This window comes from Apiospora hydei (genome assembly GCF_038363865.1).
Source record: "Apiospora hydei strain CBS 114990 chromosome Unknown utg000004l_segment0_segment0, whole genome shotgun sequence".
NCBI classification, from domain to species: Eukaryota; Fungi; Ascomycota; class Sordariomycetes; order Amphisphaeriales; family Apiosporaceae; genus Apiospora; species Apiospora hydei.
Window position 1 is genome coordinate 4,760,632 of NW_027117363.1, and position 17,598 is coordinate 4,778,229.

Consider the following 17,598-nt stretch of genomic DNA (forward strand, 5'->3'; position numbering starts at 1 on the left):
AATGTGACCCAGCTGAAGCCCACTTATCGGCCGGCGCATGGCTACTGTTCTCAGGGTGCTGTTCTGGCTTGTCGCCCGCCCCAGCACGAGGTATGTAAGAAGTACCTTCTATTTATACCTGCCTCCCACTCTATACCTCTGCCTGGCCCGCCGCCGTCCTGACCGTCTCGGAAGACGTGCAAGACATACGACGACTTGGGGCGGGCGATGAGGCCCGTCCACGAGCACGCAATAAGGCACAAGGCCATCTTCCAGAAATATCAAGTCAAAATCACGCAATTTCCACGGGCCATGGAACGATGCGAAACAAAGTTCTTGACCTATACGGCCGACAACTTTATGTAAGCGGTCCGTTTAGAAAGCGGGCTCCTTTGCCTAGGTAAGTATGACTAATTCATTCGCCCGGTGCAGGTATACTTGCCTCACTTGGGAATTGATGCATGTGTTCTTTCGTTCGGCCTTGGTCCTGCTCTTGGCCTGCACTTGTGACTATTGCATCACGTAGTTTTCTTGTCTTAATTTTTCTTTCTTTTTCTTTGTATGTGTTATTAGGTCTATATGTATATACATATATATTGGATATATACCTCCGCCTGGCATGAAATACATACCACATGCATGGACATAATAAGTACCTACCTACGGGCATCCTGGGCCATGCATTGCCATGGATGTGGACACTCATCAACAGACCAAGGCTAGTATGGTAGGTAGATAGGAGGTAGGTAGGGAGTTGGATGTTCCTAGTCGGTTCAGTAGTATGCACATACTTACTTTATGAATTAAGTCGGTTAGGTAACGCGCCTAGCCCTGGACGATCTGGCATCGCTTTATCATATCTCCGGATAGTTGAGGGATCGGGGCGGGCCGGAAAGCCGGGAGCGCGCGATCTGCTCTTCAAGGACGGTAGTAGGTAGTACAGTGTCGGATTACTAATGAACCATTACTTTCTACCGTACAGGAGCCGACTCCGGTGCACTGCGCGGAACGGTGGAAGAAGCTCGTCCGTCCTCTATCTAGCCCAGGACATCCATCCGCTTCGCCCCGTCGTGGCTTACTGTTGAGTCCGGATGCATTCGTCAACCATGTCAGCTGCATCTTATGGCGGCATCTCGTGAAAAAGGTACTTTTTTCCAACCGCAGACAGATGCGGCCAATCATGGTTATACACCGCGCGAAGACCGTGGTGAGAGTGGTTATACACCGCGCGAAGACCGTGGTGAGAGTGGTTATACACCGCGCGAAGACCGTGGTGAGAGCGCCGCCATTGCAACGTATCGGTGTGTATATGATGTCAGCATGGCGACAAGTTAGGTTCTTCTCCTGCATCTCTCGAACCGGCAATGGCTGTTGCCCTGGGATACAGGATCCTCCCCTGCCCGTAGGCAGGCTATCGTTTGCTCCAAGGGAGAGGTTTTATAAGTCGACAGGATCCTTTTCTGAGTACGGCCTTTGTTTCGTGAATCCTGCATCGACAAGGCAATAATAATAACACCGCCATTTGGCAAACCCGGCACCACAGACACATACTCAGCCCGTCTATTCAAACAAAATGCCCCAATCTGCCCAAGTGGCTGCTGTCGCCGTGCTCCTGGAAGTTGGCTCAGCTCGCCACTGCCAAAACCTCACCATACCAATCTCCATCTCAGCTCGCAATGGCAAGTTCGACTTGCAGGCCCCAGCTACCAACATCGAAGTCACCAACTTCGTCCTCAACCTTGCGCAGCCCGGCCACAATCTGACGGAAGCCGTCTTGGACGAGGTTAGAACCAAGGTCCAGTATCCGGGGCAATGCTGACTCTGTCCCTTACTTAGTACGTGACTGTGGGCGGCAACTACAGCATTGCCGCGACCTATTGCGAGCCGGACTGCAGGCCCGGCAAGACTGTCCAAGTCCTAACTCACGGGATCGCCTTTGATCGTAGCTACTGGGATTTTCCGGTTAACAACTACAACTACAGCTACGTCAACCAGGCGGTTGATCGAGGCCACTCCGCCTTCTTCTTCGACCGCTTAGGACTCGGGCAGTCGTCCCGCGGCGAGCCCGTCAACGAGATCCAGTCCTGGCTCGAGGTTTCTGCCCTTTACGCTTTAACAACAATGATCCGCGAGAACAGGATACCGGAAATCAAGGCCAAGTTTGACAAGATCGTCCACGTCGGACACAGCTTCGGCTCCATCCAGACGTATGGCTTGGTGGCCGCCTACCCGGATAGCTCCGACGGGATTGTGCTGACGGGCTTCAGCCAAGCTGCCTTTCTCCCTTATTTCCTCCTCGGGAACAACTTCGTCAGTGCAAATACCATACCGGCCCTCGTGGCCTATCCTGTCGGGTACTTGGCTGCCAGCAGCGTGTCTGGTGCACAGATAGGCTTCTTCTCGCCAGGTCAATTTGACCCGTGGGTTCTTCAGGCCGCAGCCGCGACCGGGCAGCCTGTGACTGTGGGCGAGTTGCTAACTGTGGGCGGGCCGTCATCGCCGAAAAATGCGTTCCGGGGACCGGTATTCGTGGTTACAGGCGGTGAGGCACGCCTAGCTCTGTTCGGGGACATCTAGATACTGACTGAGTGTCGCAGAGCGAGACATCCCCTTTTGTGGCGGGTATTGTCTTCAGGCCAATCGGTCCATACCTGCAGAGGTAAAGTCGTTCTTCACAAATACAAGCTACTTTGGCAGCTTTGTTGTGCCGAAAGCAGGTCACGGCCTGAATCTCGTGAGTGCCAGGTCTTACTCCAGAGCGATTGGCTGGTCTAATCCTTTTCCTAGGAGTTCACGTGGCCTATCACATATGGGAGGATCCTTGGGTTCATCGATGACCAGGTCTCGTCATAAGAACGGCATCGCCATCGGAGCGTTGCCATGCTGCTTGTTCGCTACACATGGTATTGTAGTAGTAGGCACCGTGACTTGGTTACGTGTAAAGCTTGATTGCATGAAAGAAAGAGAAAAGGAAAGACGAACGGAAGAAGAAGAAAAAAGTTTTCCGCACACAACCGAGTCGACAATCTGAGAGCCTGCCAGCTTTCTCTCCATAGCATACGAGCACGGTCGGGATGATCAAGATTTTTGGGTCGTGCCCCCTCCGGATAGTTGGCATGTTTGTCGTAGATATTGTCGTTCTAACCTTGGTAGCCACTGTCGGATATCATATTGCGTATTGCATGCTGGTCCCTTTTCAACCCACGGAATACAATTCAGACAGCTTTTGTGTTTTCCCCGTACTTGGTGCCCACCACGGCCTCTTCATCAAAATCTTGTGCACTGCTGCCATCGTATGCAAGTCGCACGTCCGTGATGGCGTCACCCACCTCCATCCAATGATTACTCGTGGCAGGGATAGGAAACAGGCGACAGAGGATCCAGTAAATTGTCGACGACACGATAAACCCACAGAAGAAGTTAAGATTGAACTAGGGAATGCGTCAGCACATGTCGCGCCCAAAACATCACTAGGAACTCTTGCGCCCGGACGAACACGAAGTAAGAGTTGCCCATGGGCGGGAGTGAAATAGAATGGAGGTATGGGCCAGCTCACAATATAGGTAGCACCAGCAGGCACATCTCGGCCAACGGCACCAGCAAAACCAACAACATTTATGAGGATGCCTCCAATGTACGCAGCATAGGCGCGCCAATTGATGCCAAAGGTGAAGAAGTAGGGACCTGTTTTGCGCGCATCGTAGAGTTCCTTGACTTCCAGGTATCCCTTTCGAACAAGATAGTAATCGCAGCACATGACACCGGCGATGGAGCTCAGGAAGACCGAGTAGGCACTCAGGTAGGTTGTGAACTGGTTGCTGTCGGTCAGGAGGGTATAGGGGCACATGGCCAGGCCCACAACTGCGCAGATGTAGCCACCTCGTCTGATGTTAATGAATCGCGGCAGCAAGGCTGTCATGTCAGTACCAGCGGAGACCGAGTTAGCCGCAATATTGGTACCCAGCTGTGCTAGGGCGAAAGCTGCGGCGATGACAAAAACGCCAAATCGCTGAGCCGAGCCGCCATCATCGATAAACTTTTCGAGCAACTCCAGGGGATCCCAGATCGGCTCACTCCCGGGGTATATGACCACCGACGACGACGAGACGATGATGCCAATGAAGCTTGTGATAGCAAAGCCAGTTGGGATCGTAATGAGTTGCGACCAGAGCGCGTCACGTGGCTTGGCAGCAAACCGCGTGAAGTCGGGGTCGTTGACAACCAGGGTGGCAAAGTTGGCGATGGAGGACATGACGCCTGCGGGTTGTTGTTAGCATTCACTCGACAGTGTCGTGGTCCCCATATAAGGCAGGAGGAGCCTCACCCTTGACGAATTCCCAAGCAAGTTCATTCCCGTGCTATCGGAGTCTTGATCAGCCAAGCCCTAGCTGCAGGCACAGATTCCGGAGACATACCTTTTTGGAGGGCTGGCGTACAATGGGGCCTACACCACCCGCTCGGACAATGGCCCAGATGAAGAAGGCTATCCCAGCGCATGGTACAAAGTAGGCCTTGACGGTGAACAAATGGCGGATCTTGTGCACGGGAAACCAGATGGCGGGTAGTGAGCAGAACCAAAAGATGAAGAACGAGACATAATCGGCAGAGGTAGCTCCCGAGTTCTCCGGGAAGGTGTTCGGAATAGTCTCACGATTCTGTATGCATGCGAACGGGCTCAGTATCCCGATCGACCCCAAACAACCAGCTGCAAGATGGGGGTGGGAGGCGGACTTACCCACGAGAGCCAGATGGACCGAATCATCAAGTAGACGCAATGTCCACCAATCCACGACTGCACGCCATACCACACACAGGCCATGGCGGCGCGGTTGAAGACGGGCCAGAGACTGCCCCAGATGCCGAAGCTGGATCTACCCACAACCGGAAAGCCGATGTGGTACACGGCGCCTATCCGACCGGTCGAGCATACGAAGCAGCCGGCAATGGCATAGCCCAGCCAGACGCACAGCCATGACTGCCACCACGAAAGTCCGCCGACAATCATAGATGACGAGATCATCCAGGTGTTGATGTTGAAGGAGTCGGCAATCCAAAAGCCCACGAAATTCCAAGCGCCCCATTGGCGGCGCTCTGGTTCTACTGGCTTCAAGTCATTGTTGGTCAACTAAAGCAGAGGCGACTCGCCGGGTTAGCTATAGGATCCCCGCATTGGGTACGCTCGAGAGCAAAGAATGCCCTGTGACTTGCCATCAACTGCGCCGTGCTAAGGCCGTCCTCGTTGTCGACAGCAAGCTTGTCCGCCCATTGCGCAAGCCGAGTGGGGTGCAGCTTCTGCATGGCGGCGGCTTATATCCAGTGCTGCCCACGGACGGCAATGAGGCGAAGTGCCAAGAGCAGACAGAAGGCAGGTACTTGGGTAAGTATGTAGGTATGTATGCAAGTAGGTATGTACGCAGGAATGTAGGTAGGTTGCGATCGAGTAATGGTATGGTAAGGACAGCTCGGGCAGGCCAGGGGATTCTCGCACGCGACCCCAGGCCTGGGTCGTCCAAGGTGACGTACAGGTAGGTATAGCCGGAAGTTTAAGCGACGGATAGACGCACGGAGGCCGTGTTGGGGTGGGCAGGCAGTTTAGATGAGCAGGATATCGCTACTGCCTACCTACAAGTAAGGAGGTATGGGTATGTATGTATACTGTAAGCGCGCACGAAGACAGAAGACGGAGCGGAAAGAGAAGAAAACAAAAGAGAGAGCGGTTGTCTCTCGCGACGGAGAGGAGGACATGGCAGCAATGATAGATAATCCATGGCTTCCACTGCCAAAGGTACCGTAGCCAACCCCGTCCCCCTTCTTTGGCCTTGAGGTGATATGCGGTTGGTTGACTTTTCGTCTGCAAAGGTTAACACACACGGAGCCAAGTAAGTACTGCCACGGCATGTTGATGCTGGTCCGGTACATCCATGGAAGACTGCGATAAGGAATGACGCCTCCCCCACACGTTACCCAGACGTATATGTAATAATCGCCATCTTTTCTCTTTCGGCCACCTACTTATCTATCGGTAGGGTTTCCCAGCCAAGTCAACTGCTGTTCTCCGTAGTCGGCTTCTCCGCAGCAGTGTGCCATCTTTCCTGTCGGCTGCGCTGTTGTTCCCATCCCCCAGATTACCTCCAAAAGCTGAACCGGATGGAATAATGATGAGACTACTTAGCTAGACCTGTCGAGTGTACGTGAATGGGCTGAAGGAGGAGGGGGGGAGGGGGGCGCAATGCCTAGGTACGTTACCCGCATGTAGGTAGGTATATGCAGAGCTAGTGCAAAGGGTGGTAGTACCCTGTATGGCACGATGTAGCTTGAGGTAGCTATCATTCAACATCATGAGTGATTGATTGATGTCTCTGTCGGCATCCAGTCTCCAGTCTTCCCCGGCTTATCAGAAGACTGCATGTGCTAGCAACAGCCACCCTGACACTGCCAAGACCCCGACAGGGCCTGCACGGGCCAGCCTGTAGATAATTGCTCGATTCTATCGAGTAATACGCTCTTCCTTCTCCAGTTGTCAGGTCCGATACGTACTGAACGTACGTGTGCGATACGTTCATGGATGTACCTCTTCTCGAAGTAAACCGCAAGCCATGTGCAGGAGTCCCATCGCTACATAACGTGCATGTGGTCACCTGATCATCGCTGCTTACTCTCCCATGACCGACTGCCGCAACCAGATCACGCAAAGAGACTCACGAGCGTGGCAATGGAATATTCTTGCAAGAGTATTATTGCTGTACAGCGACTTGCCAGCTGCTAAATCATCGTCCCTTGAACTTCACTTCTCGCCGAAAATATCAACTCCAGCAAATTTGTAGTATCTTTTACACCATGCCACCATGAGATGTGCCCTCGGTTCAGCAACAAAGCCAGTTCAGTGGCCGTAGCATCAAATCAACCCGTAACGCCAAAAACATACAGTCATACCATCGTCGCATAAATTCCACGGTTCAAGGAACTCGATATCGAAAGTATGGCAGTCGACGGGGTCTAGGTATCAGTGGAACTCCAAGTCCTACATGCGAATCCGGAACAGGTACCTAAGGCGGATCTGCGCAATGTTGTACGTGATGTATTCATTGTACATCAGATATGCGTTGGGCACATTGGTTGGCCCCGGTGCTGCTGCTGATGTGTCCGGCATCTTGACTCCTTTCAGGGATGGGTGAACGCACTCTGCATCCTTCCACTGGCTTGGTCCTGTCATGCCTTGGCCCCAAGTCGAAGACATGCCCTTCGCCTTGGCATCCTCGCCTGCACTGTAAGAGGCATCTGTAAGGACGTGCATTGGGTCTCCGAGTTCTGCCTCGCAGAGAAGCAAGAGGGCATGGCCGTTGGAGATCCCAGAACAACAGTAGTTGGCCGACTTGGACGACATATCAGCCAGGTATACGCCCTTGCCGAACATGTACCCAGAGACAGGTGCTTCGGGGGGTGCGATCCGAAGACCCTGGCTGAGAATTCCGCCAAAGTTCGTGCATCGGGAGCCGTGCCAGAGAAGTCTCCTGTCCCGAGGGGGCCGGCGAACTCGCTCTGCTCAAAGCGGGCCTTTTCACCCTGTCGCTCGATGCGGAAGATCTGGGCAATCTGGTAGTTCGCATTGTGGGTCTGTCCCCGGGTGGCCATGAGGTAGTTTTCCAGCTCCTGGAACTCTGCACTGTCCCGCTTGAGCGTGGTCATCTCCTCCATTCCGAGCCCTTGGAATTGCCGGTCCAGAAGGTTGATCTTCTCAGCGTCTTTGCTATCGCCCTTCATAATGCCAGAGGCATCCTTCATGTCCGACAAGCTCTCGAGAACCTCTATTTCTTTCTTGAGCATTTCATTACTGCGGATGACTGGCGGTCGGTTTCTGCCAAAGGCATGAGGAATCAGGCTGAAGAAAGTATTTGACAGAGCCTCGATGGCCTCCCCAAATGCCATACCGTGCTCGGACTGGGCCGAAGTTGGGTCGTCCAGCAGTTCCGACAGGTCCTTGAGGGCCTGGAAACCGCGAAGGATGGTGCTCTTGCTGAGTTTTCCGAGAGGAAGCTTATTGACGTCGTAATTGAGATCACTCATCGTGGCAGCGAAGTATTGCTGGTTGAAAATGAGCTCCATCAACTCCTGAATGGCTGGGTGTAATTTGGACTCTGGCGCTTCCTTGATGACCTCGCCTGGGGCCTTGTCAAGCTCGGGGTCCTCCTTGACCGGGGCATCACCTTCGTCCTCTGAATCGGGGGCGTAGCTGCGTTCGATGAAGGTGTATTTGCCGGGCTTGGGTCTGTTCCCTCTGTCGGCCCAAGCCAAACCAGACTTGTCCTTGAACTTCTTGTTAAAGTTCTTCAGTGCGTCCTCCAAGGTGCCATTTCCGAGGAGGGCACTCTGACCTCCTTCCCCAACCCGACCCCAGCGGGTCCATGCCTTATAGTCGCCATTGACGTTGCGGAGGAGCTGGACGCGATAGAACTTGTTGTTGTTATTAGACGAATTGGTCTGGTTGAGCGCGGCATCGTAGATGATGCCGGCATCATCAATGTAGACTTCATAATGGGCATATGGGAACATTTCGTCGACCGGAATGTGCAACTTGGCCTCGGGGTTGGCGATCTGGGCCTCTCCGATGGCCGGGGGCTCCGTCTTTGGCTCCGTCTTGGGCTCCGCCTCGGAGTCCGCCTCGGAGTCCGCCTTGGAGTCCGCCGTGGGGGGGTCTGCCTTTGCCTTGGCCTTGGCCTTAGGCTCTGTCTTTGCCTTTTGGCAGGCTGCTGCGGAGCGTCAGCCAGCTTGGCTTTGGCAGCTCGCGTGCGTCGTCCATTTGTTGACGCGGCCGGGGGTGGTGGTGATGGTGTGCTGTGCTGCACTGCAGCGGCCTTCCTCTTGGGTGGCATCGTGACTTATGCCTCGATTGGGAAGGTAGGCAGAGCAGAGTGGTGCCAATTGGCCAGTGCGAGAACGTGTAAGTAAGTAGGCCCTCTGTACGAGCAGAGCGGGCAACGACAGGAGATGTGGAAATGGGGTGGTGGACGGCCGAATTGATGGAAGAGAATATCACATTAGCTCCTGCTCGGGGATTGAAGCGAGCTGCATCAATTTAAATATTGACGTCGCGGTTATGTTGGTTGCAGGCAGCAACGACCCTTGAACAACTTGGCGGCTTGAGCGCCAGGCAGGCGAGCGGGCAAGCGGGCAAGCGGGCAGGCAGCCAGGCAGCCACCTCCCGAAACTATTTCTAATTGAACCTAAGTCAATCAATAGCTGCGAGTACAAGTGCAGGTGCGTCGGATGTCTTGACAGTGAAGTACCTACCTACCTACTTAACGAGGTATGTACCTTCCCCGAGAACAATTCAATTCAACTCAATTCACATTTAATTGGAAGCACAGAAAGAATTCAAGTCAAGTCAAGGGGGACAAAAGGACCTCTCATTTGAAGACAACTCGGGCTTCTCTTCTTGCTAACCTGAAACCACCACCTTTCCTGGGCTTGAGATTGGTTCATTCCTACCTGCCCACTCACTGCGACTATTTGGCCACTGCACCAACTACAAGTGCTTTATACGGCATTCCCACCTCGACGCTCGCGGTGGTTGTTGTTGTTGCTGTTGTTGCAGCCCAGCAACCTTGAATGCAGCAACCATGGCGTCGTCAACAAGCTTGCTTCTGACGATGCCCTTGGAGGTTCTGCTTTCCATCTCCCACTACCTGACTACACCAGACTACTGCAACCTCCGCCGCTCCTGCAAGCACATCGAGGCCTCCCTGCACTCCTCCTTTGCCAAGGAGTATTTCTCCAAGCGGCAGTTCATCTTGACCGAGTTCAGCTTGAAGGCTCTCGTCGACATATCGAGATCCAAGTTCTCGCCTTACTTGACACACGTCATTCTCGCCGCCGAACGGCCAGTATGGAGAAGACCACATGCATTTGCCGCCGTGGACAGCACCTCCGAGGCCACAAGGAGGCTGCGAATGCGCCAGGAATATTCCAGCCACATCAACCTCATCAACTTCAGTCAGGACCTGGAGATGCTGGCCGACGCTTTTGCCCATTTGCCTAATCTCGAGACAATTGGAATCCGGGACTTCAATTCACGGTCTCGTTTCCGCGATCATCCCCTGGTCGAATGGAGGAGCTACGGCGCCAACACCTACCAGCGAGATACCGGCTTGGCCCTGGCCAGGCCAGATACGACTCCTGTCTTTGGTCACATGTCGCCGCAATTGGCCTTGGATAACAACTGGCCTTGGTATGAGGCTCGACTCTTTGGCGGCCTTCTCCAAGCCCTGGGCAAGTCAGGCTCAAAACCGAAGGGATTCGAGGTCATCTTGAGAAACATTGGCCTTTTCGACGTGGCCTTCAACTTGCCTCGATTCTTTGAGCCTTTCACTGACCCTGTACTGGCTCGGTTGGAAACGCTGTTCCTGGATCTCAGCGATGACCAAATTCCTGCCATGACGCGTTCTGGTTCAGACCAGACACCGTCCGATTGCACCAACTACTTTCTCCGGACGTTTCTCTTGAAATTGCCAGCTCTTTCGTCGTTGAGACTCAATTTCGCCAAGCGCGACCACCACAGGACTTGCGACTTCCTGTCATGGCTCGCGTCGCCGTTGCCGTTGCCAGCAGTAGCAGCATCGACAACGGCAACGTTGGCTGGTTCAATACAAAGAACCGAAACCGATGCGGACGCGGATGCGAGCGTTGACCTTTCCCCTCCACCACCTGTAGTTTTCTCCGCACTGAAGCAACTTGACCTTGGAAAGGCCTTGATCAGTATTGACGTTCTCACTGATTTGGTAAACAAATACAAGGGCAGCCTACAGGGCCTTAGCTTCTATGACGTGACCCTGATGGGACCTGACGCATCCGGCTCATCGGGATCGGGATCTGGAAGGGTGAATCTGTGGGCTAAAGCTCTGCGTCACTTCATCAAATCGGACGTTGCTCTTAAAAGCCTCAGGGTTGACAGACTTTCCCAGGACCATGGTCCTTCTCTCCAAACATTGCTAGTCCGCTTCAATGACACGGCTCGGTCAAGAATCTGGCGCGGGCAGGACAAAGAAAATGGGTTAAAGGAGATGGCCAATAGCATGGTAATAGATTGGCCCGGTTCAGAGGATGAGAGTATGGATGGCTCGGATGAGATGGGAAGTGACGAGGACAGTGATAATGACGACGACGAAGATGATGATGATGATGGCGAATAGAATCCAAGATGCTGGGCATTCAGGGAATCTAGATATGCCTTAATACATAGGGAAACCCAGTTACCGTCAACCATCCCAAACATTGTTATCCCGTTGAGTGTACCGTTGCCAGCAATCCTTTCGATGACCATTTGTCGCCGAGTATCTCGCCGTCGCCACTCGTTTCACAGCAGACACTCCGGGCGATCAGATATTCGAATGAAACCAGAGATCAGGCTCACGCGAAAATGTTGAGATCAGGGCTTGATCTATCTCGCATTGTTTACAGTGGATAGCATGTGTGGCTCTCTCGACAACGCAATGTGCAAGTTCTGGAGGCATAGGTATTAGTGGGCAGATATGTATCAAATAGAACCCGGCGGTCTAGTCCGTCTTCCTTCGCTTGAGGTGTGTCATCGGTCCGTCTCCCATTGATCCATACGTATCATCTGTCTGTATCCCAGGTAGGTGTTAGAGACGGATGCCGTCTATAAGCCAACGAGAACTGACCTGGTATCGTGATGCTTCGCCGCGCCCAGCTTTACCTTCGGGGTCGCTGGCACCGAGGTGGATGGTCGGACCGAGCATCATCTCAAAGCCAAAGATGATCTTTGCCATGGTGATGGACATCTCCAGCCGTGCCTGGTTCTTGCCCGGGCAGCCGCGAGACTCGGCAAAGAAGCTACAGAAGCCACGTTCGGCCAAGGCAATATCCTGAGCTGGGGAGCCAATGAGTCCCTGCTCGTTGACTATCCACCGCCCGGGGTTGAACTTGAAGGGATCGGGGTATACTTCCTCTATGTAGCTCAGATAGTACAGCATAGTACGAGCGTGAACACTGGCCGGGATGTACTGCCTCTTAACGGCCATACCATCGCAAACAAGTTCTCGTGACGGTTGGACACTCGCCGGCGGGGCCATGTGAAATACCTCCTAGATGGAGACGTACAGGTACGGACAAGACTGAAGTTGTGGACCTGCTCTGATATCGCCGGGCCTGGAAAAAGTCGCGTCTAATTCACGGGGGAGTTTGGCCTGAATGTCGGGGTTCCATGCCAGGTAGAAGAGGAGTACTGGAGGACTAGCCATAGCCAGCAGCTTATCCAAGCCTCGGAGTCTCATCCATAACCAGCAGTGGGCAGGCGAGGAGGGTGCAATCGGGTGTAAGAGCTTGGCGAAGTCGGCCATAGGTGAGGCACATATGTTAGATCACTCGTGGGCTCCTTCATGCCGAATGACTTGCCAGATGCTCTCCGGCCACTCTTCCTTACTAGTTGAGCTCCGTACTAAATACTTGGGAGACGTGTCGAATCGGTGCAATACCACTGCCATCCATTGCTAAAAGAATCCAAGTTGGTTACAAGGGCTTGAGTCAACAACCAAGATGACGATGTAGGCTGTATATGGCAGCAGTTCCGGACTACTCTGCCTTCCACGAGCAGTATGTCTCCTCTTGCCTCACTTAAGGCCTGCCCCCACAAACGTGCAGCGATAGTCTTGTCAGCTCGTAGTACGCATTAATTGCAGTATTGGGTGGGATGAATCACTTTCCTACCTTGCCCTGACTTGTACCAGCTTGCTCCTGTCGATATAATTACATGGTTAGACACATGGGCCCAGCAACGACCAAGCTCGACTGACAGGGGCAATTTAGTAGAAAACGGGGTTATATCAGATACTATTTTCCTAAGACGCTCGTTCCTTACGAAGCTTCTCGCCACCGTACACCTCCCGTCGTCTGCAACTTCACCGAAGCTCCTCGGCGCAGAAATCCGAAGAGTATTATCTACATAGGCGGAGGCCAAGCTAATATTGACTCAGAATTATATTGACTGATCTATAGGAACCAGGGAGAATGTGAATAGGGGCTAATTGGTCACTGCCTACCCAGAGGTCCAGCGCCAGCAAGTCGCCAGGCAGGCTCCCCCTATGAGTGCTAACTGACGAGTCATTGGACGCAGCAGGGACAATCTAGGCACAAAGGTGTGCTGACAGGACTGCAAACTGATTTGCCCCTCCCTCAGGATTATAGACTATCTATGTAATCGTTCCCATGGACCTGAAAATGCAATGCGCTGGGTTAGAGGCCAAGAAGCCCCTACTAAGAACGCCTTTGCCCATGTGACTTGACGCCTCTTTGATGATACCGTGAAAACTCCGTTCGGATGCAGAATCCTTGCAACACTCCAGAAAAAGCAGTCTCGCAATCGGCAAGACAACAACAACCCGCTAGATACATGCAGAATCTCCAGAACCAGCTTCGCTAAAGCCGGCCGAGACATTAACGATAGCCGGATCGCTTCTTCTTCTCCTCCTTCTTTCTCTTCAGTTCCTCGAGAAGCTGCTCTTCTCGACGGTCCTCCAACCTAGCAGCCCTCTCTGCTCTGGACTCCTCGTCATAAATATCGTCCATGCCGGCTTCCATATCGCTCGAGCCATCCGAAGCGTAGCCGTATTGGCGCGCATATGGGTCATCCTCGTCTTCGTCATCAACCACGAAGTCGTCCAGTTCTTCATCGTATTCATCGTCATAACGGTCGTGACGAGCGACTTTGGGTGGAGCAAGAAGTCCTCCTCCGGGAGGGCGTCTGGATGCTGCCCCCTTTCCGGAACTCGTTGACTTCTTCATGGGCGGCGCGGAGCGTGCCGTGCCGGCATAGCCTGTCATAACCGGGCCTTTCTTCTTTTTCTCGGGCGCATCACTACCCGAAGAAGTCGGGCGGCTCTTGCTACCGCTCTTGGCATCGCCAACAGCACCACTTTTGGGAAGAGCCCGAGGACTTTTCACCTGCGAAGCGCCGCCCTGACCTGACCCCTTTGTAGTTGTTCCATTGGCACCCGATCTTTTCCCACCTTTGGCAGTCTCCCTCTCCTTCTTCGGCAGGGGCTTTTGGAGTGCTTTGTGCTGAATAATCCCTGCTTTAGGCATCACCTGTTGGGCCTTTGCGCCTCGGGCCATGATCTCGGCGAAAGACCCTTTCTTGGGTGCCTTGGATGGCTCTGAAGCAGTCGAGGTAGTGGGTGAAGGTCTTGCTGGAGCAATCTTGGAGGATCCAACCGTGGAGGAAGGGAGCTTCGGTCGCTCGGCCAAGTCTTTCCTGGCAGGTGGGGGTCCGCCAGCCTGGCGATTCGCAGTAGCGGTACCTGCATAGGGCTTTGAAGTTGCAGGTGCTGCAGAGACGGATCGCTGTCCAGGTTGAGATGTAGAGGATTTCGGGGTGGGATTGGGAGCCCGACCGGATGCTGGAGAGGGTTTCCGGGATATCGAGGATCGCGGCGGTCCTCCATTCTGCTGGGTTCTGGCGGTCTTGATGGCTGCGCTACTGCTTGCATCATCGTCGGCTTTGCGCTTCAGACCTAGGGTAGTAGACGTCCTGATGGATGAGGGCGTGCTATTGGCGGTGGCCTTTTCGCCCGTAATTTCGGCCAGTAGATCGGAAATCTGCGGAGACAAGGAGTCAATATATCAAAACCAGCGCAACTGGGCGGGCACGGGGTTGTAGGCATGCCAAGCCATTCTCAGGATGACAAAAGTTGCGTGCACTTACCGGCATCTTGATCGGTTTCTAAGTAGAGTGTACTCTATCGATTGGGGCGTGGGAGAACTGCGCAGGAGCGATGGGGTTGCTGTCAGACGGAGTCGTGTGCCAGGGACATGATAGAAAATGTAGTCATGCGTAGTGGCGTTGCGCTCACTAACGATAGCGCGACTGTTTTGTTTTCTGGTTGGGAAAGCTCGAACGTGGACAGACCAGGACAGGGACAGGGACAGGGACAGGGCCGAGGCCTGCGGGCGGGCGAGGATGCAACGGCCGTAGAGAAGGATGCAGGCGATGCCGATGCCGATGCCGATGCCGATGCTGGTGTGGATGCCGAGCGAAGGGAAGTGAAGGGAAGTGAGGTGTGCGAAGGGAATTGCGGAAAGAAAGAACCCAGGTTGTTCTTATGGACAACAGAGAGACTCGACTCTCTGGCGATAATGGAGAACCAGGTCCTCCCATAGGCTGGGCTCGGGATTGGACGAGCCTCTAAGGTTGCGCTAGCCCGGGTTCAGGTACCAGTCGTGCCAGGGTACAGTGCCTGTTGGCAGGCGTAAGAGATTCCAGCAGCCTAGAAATCGACCTGATGGATGGATGGGTGGACGGATGTCTGCTTGCAAAGGAGGCGGCAAAAATTCGGTAGCAGCAAAGGAAGCATAAAATCAGTTATATTCATAAAGTATGGATAACAGGCATAGGGTCCATATCATAGTAGGGATGTTTGGCGGGCTTAGATTATGCTGCATAAGAGGGAATCGATTGCCCAAAGCAGCTAGGCGCCACAGGCGGGCGGACTTGCTGAGCTCTGCACGCACACCTTGCTCCGCTCCACGTGGGAGTCAGGAGGCAAGGCAGGCTGGCAGGCTGAGCTGCGCCTGCGCTGGGTTGTGAGGTAGGCATGTATGTACATAATATAGCAAACAGTCGGTCGATTGCGCACATACCGCTCACCTGAGGTATCGCGAAGACAACTGCACGAGCCGGAAGCTCATACTTACCTACCTACATGTACATACCTACTTATGTAGGGCTTCGAGTTAGGTAGGGAACGTGACCTACGCGTTATGTGCATATGCCATAGGTAAGATAGGTAGTTTTTCCGTACGTGGTGAAGGTCTTCTGGCTGGAAACGATCAATGCGTTTGGAGGTCTACATCTATCGGGGCAGCGTCAAAGAGGCATGTCATATAACAATCACATCACCCGCAGTTGAAGATCAATCAATCGATCAATCAATTCAATTGGCGTTTGCTGTGTCGCGGGTATGTACCAAATGCATGGCGGGGTTGCACTGTAACGGTGCTTTAGAGGCCAATCAGAGCACAGAGGGAGCTTGGTAGCAGAGACGACCCTAATCAGGTGACTCTTATCGGCCACAGTGGAGCCCCCGGAAAATCGGTGCACCCACCAAGACACAGGCAGCCCACCTAATTTTGGACGGCTGCTTGAAAGAGGCCGAACTTTTCTCAAGGCACTGGGAGATCAGAAATATTCCATCACCAAACCACCCCCAATTCACAAATTTCCTCACGGACTCGAAGACTTCAGTCTCCGCCCCAACTCGCGGTTAAATTGATTGATTTCTCAAGTTCCCCCAGACAATTCGTAAGAGGGCACCTTCCGCTGCGCTTGGCTCTGGAATCTCATCTAACACGCGCCCGATCTAGTCACCATCTTCCAAAATGAAGCACATCGCAGCTTACATGCTCCTCACCCTTGGCGGTAACGCCTCGCCCTCAGCTTCCGACATCAAGTCGGTTCTCCAGTCTGTCGGCATCGACGCTGAGGAGGAGCGCCTCGAGAAGCTCCTGTCTGAGCTCAAGGACAAGGACATCCAGGAGGTATGGCACACTTATTCAAACTGCCACGTGCATTTTTTTCCCCTGGTAGGATGGTTGCTGACATTGCTATCTCTTAGCTGATCTCCGAGGGTTCTTCCAAGCTGGCTTCCGTCCCTAGCGGCGGTGCCGGTGGCGCCGCTTCCGGAGGCGCTGCTGCTGCTGGTGGTGTCGCTGAGGCCCCCAAGGAGGAGGAGAAGGAAGAGGAGAAAGAGGAGTCCGACGAGGATATGGGCTTCGGTCTCTTTGATTAAGCGAATCATCTCGGAATACGACGCTTACGGAACACTGAAGAAGTTATGCGAAAATGAGACTGCGATGATCTGGCATGGGATCGGCATTAGGTATATAAAGCGTCTTGCGCTCCTTGCATGAGACGACTGCTGGATGCTCAGGAACGTTTGGGTCAATGATGGCCTTGCAATGACACAGTCCGACTTCTCAGAAAGCCAACATTCTCGTTGTTCCAACCAATCAAGTGTGAGATGCGTGCGGTGTTCTTGATGTTGTCGGGATTCTTGACGTCAAATATTGCAATCCACCATCTCAGCGATGGCAGCATTCGCAATCTGCTATCATGACGTTGGACGGCTTCGCGTACCTAGGTGGACATATTTCCCAGCGTCAAAGTATGCAAATAACACACCATGGTGCTCGTTGCGCATGGCGACTTAGAGAATTGACATGAACATTTCGTTACAGGCTTTCCATACGTAGGTTATGTAGGTACATCTTAGGAGGTATGTATGAAGGTAGGTTACCCAAGGTACCTTCCATGGATGGTGCTTGATGTCTTGGGGCCGTACCCTTTCCCTGAATCGAAATGGAGTTCTCGCCTACGTAGGTATCCAAGGTACATATAGGTTGAGGCACCTTGACGGGTATCACATACATGGGTAAGCATGTAGGTTACTACTACGCCGAATAAAAGAATCATTCTTGTGCCAGCGCATGCAAAAAAACGGCCAGATTAACCGTTCATTAAAGTTTCTTGGATAGCGCACCCCACTTCCACTCTTCCTGCCCACTGTTTCCCGAGCAACGCCCTATGCGCGTCTGATTGGGCGATGGAGCACA

The 17,598-nt window shown here is 53.3% G+C and overlaps 9 protein-coding genes across 9 annotated transcripts; 5 read left to right on the forward strand and 4 right to left on the reverse strand.

The window, feature by feature from the left end:
• Positions 1 to 667: 667 nt before the first annotated feature.
• On the forward strand, positions 668 to 1,314 carry PG997_004024 (uncharacterized protein; the record flags this gene model as incomplete). Its single annotated transcript, XM_066808339.1, has 3 exons — positions 668 to 706; positions 962 to 1,087; positions 1,144 to 1,314. The coding sequence occupies 3 exons, from the start codon at positions 668 to 670 to the stop codon at positions 1,312 to 1,314; spliced, it is 336 nt and encodes a 111-aa protein (XP_066671957.1).
• Positions 1,315 to 1,552: 238 nt separating this feature from the next.
• Positions 1,553 to 2,832, forward strand: PG997_004025 (uncharacterized protein; the record flags this gene model as incomplete). The annotated part of the gene is made up of 4 exons (XM_066808340.1): positions 1,553 to 1,774; positions 1,816 to 2,521; positions 2,577 to 2,713; positions 2,767 to 2,832. The coding sequence occupies 4 exons, from the start codon at positions 1,553 to 1,555 to the stop codon at positions 2,830 to 2,832; spliced, it is 1,131 nt and encodes a 376-aa protein (XP_066671958.1).
• Positions 2,833 to 3,194: 362 nt separating this feature from the next.
• PG997_004026 (uncharacterized protein) lies at positions 3,195 to 5,277 on the reverse strand (the record flags this gene model as incomplete). The annotated part of the gene is made up of 6 exons (XM_066808341.1): positions 3,195 to 3,410; positions 3,536 to 4,236; positions 4,304 to 4,337; positions 4,395 to 4,634; positions 4,715 to 5,104; positions 5,188 to 5,277. 6 exons carry the CDS (start codon positions 5,275 to 5,277, stop codon positions 3,195 to 3,197), a joined length of 1,671 nt encoding a protein of 556 aa, XP_066671959.1.
• A 1,723-nt stretch (positions 5,278 to 7,000) lies between these two features.
• Positions 7,001 to 8,849, reverse strand: PG997_004027 (uncharacterized protein; the record flags this gene model as incomplete). The annotated part of the gene is made up of 3 exons (XM_066808342.1): positions 7,001 to 7,490; positions 7,514 to 8,712; positions 8,823 to 8,849. The coding sequence occupies 3 exons, from the start codon at positions 8,847 to 8,849 to the stop codon at positions 7,001 to 7,003; spliced, it is 1,716 nt and encodes a 571-aa protein (XP_066671960.1).
• Positions 8,850 to 9,596: 747 nt separating this feature from the next.
• On the forward strand, positions 9,597 to 11,165 carry PG997_004028 (uncharacterized protein; the record flags this gene model as incomplete). Its single annotated transcript, XM_066808343.1, has 1 exon — positions 9,597 to 11,165. The coding sequence occupies one exon, from the start codon at positions 9,597 to 9,599 to the stop codon at positions 11,163 to 11,165; it is 1,569 nt and encodes a 522-aa protein (XP_066671961.1).
• A 363-nt stretch (positions 11,166 to 11,528) lies between these two features.
• Positions 11,529 to 12,065, reverse strand: PG997_004029 (uncharacterized protein; the record flags this gene model as incomplete). The annotated part of the gene is made up of 2 exons (XM_066808344.1): positions 11,529 to 11,597; positions 11,655 to 12,065. 2 exons carry the CDS (start codon positions 12,063 to 12,065, stop codon positions 11,529 to 11,531), a joined length of 480 nt encoding a protein of 159 aa, XP_066671962.1.
• A 1,360-nt stretch (positions 12,066 to 13,425) lies between these two features.
• On the reverse strand, positions 13,426 to 14,698 carry PG997_004030 (spt2 chromatin; the record flags this gene model as incomplete). The annotated part of the gene is made up of 2 exons (XM_066808345.1): positions 13,426 to 14,586; positions 14,693 to 14,698. The coding sequence occupies 2 exons, from the start codon at positions 14,696 to 14,698 to the stop codon at positions 13,426 to 13,428; spliced, it is 1,167 nt and encodes a 388-aa protein (XP_066671963.1).
• A 119-nt stretch (positions 14,699 to 14,817) lies between these two features.
• Positions 14,818 to 15,147, forward strand: PG997_004031 (uncharacterized protein; the record flags this gene model as incomplete). Its single annotated transcript, XM_066808346.1, has 1 exon — positions 14,818 to 15,147. The coding sequence occupies one exon, from the start codon at positions 14,818 to 14,820 to the stop codon at positions 15,145 to 15,147; it is 330 nt and encodes a 109-aa protein (XP_066671964.1).
• Positions 15,148 to 16,365: 1,218 nt separating this feature from the next.
• On the forward strand, positions 16,366 to 16,775 carry PG997_004032 (ribosomal protein P2; the record flags this gene model as incomplete). The annotated part of the gene is made up of 2 exons (XM_066808347.1): positions 16,366 to 16,524; positions 16,602 to 16,775. The coding sequence occupies 2 exons, from the start codon at positions 16,366 to 16,368 to the stop codon at positions 16,773 to 16,775; spliced, it is 333 nt and encodes a 110-aa protein (XP_066671965.1).
• Between the last annotated feature and the right edge of the window lie 823 nt (positions 16,776 to 17,598).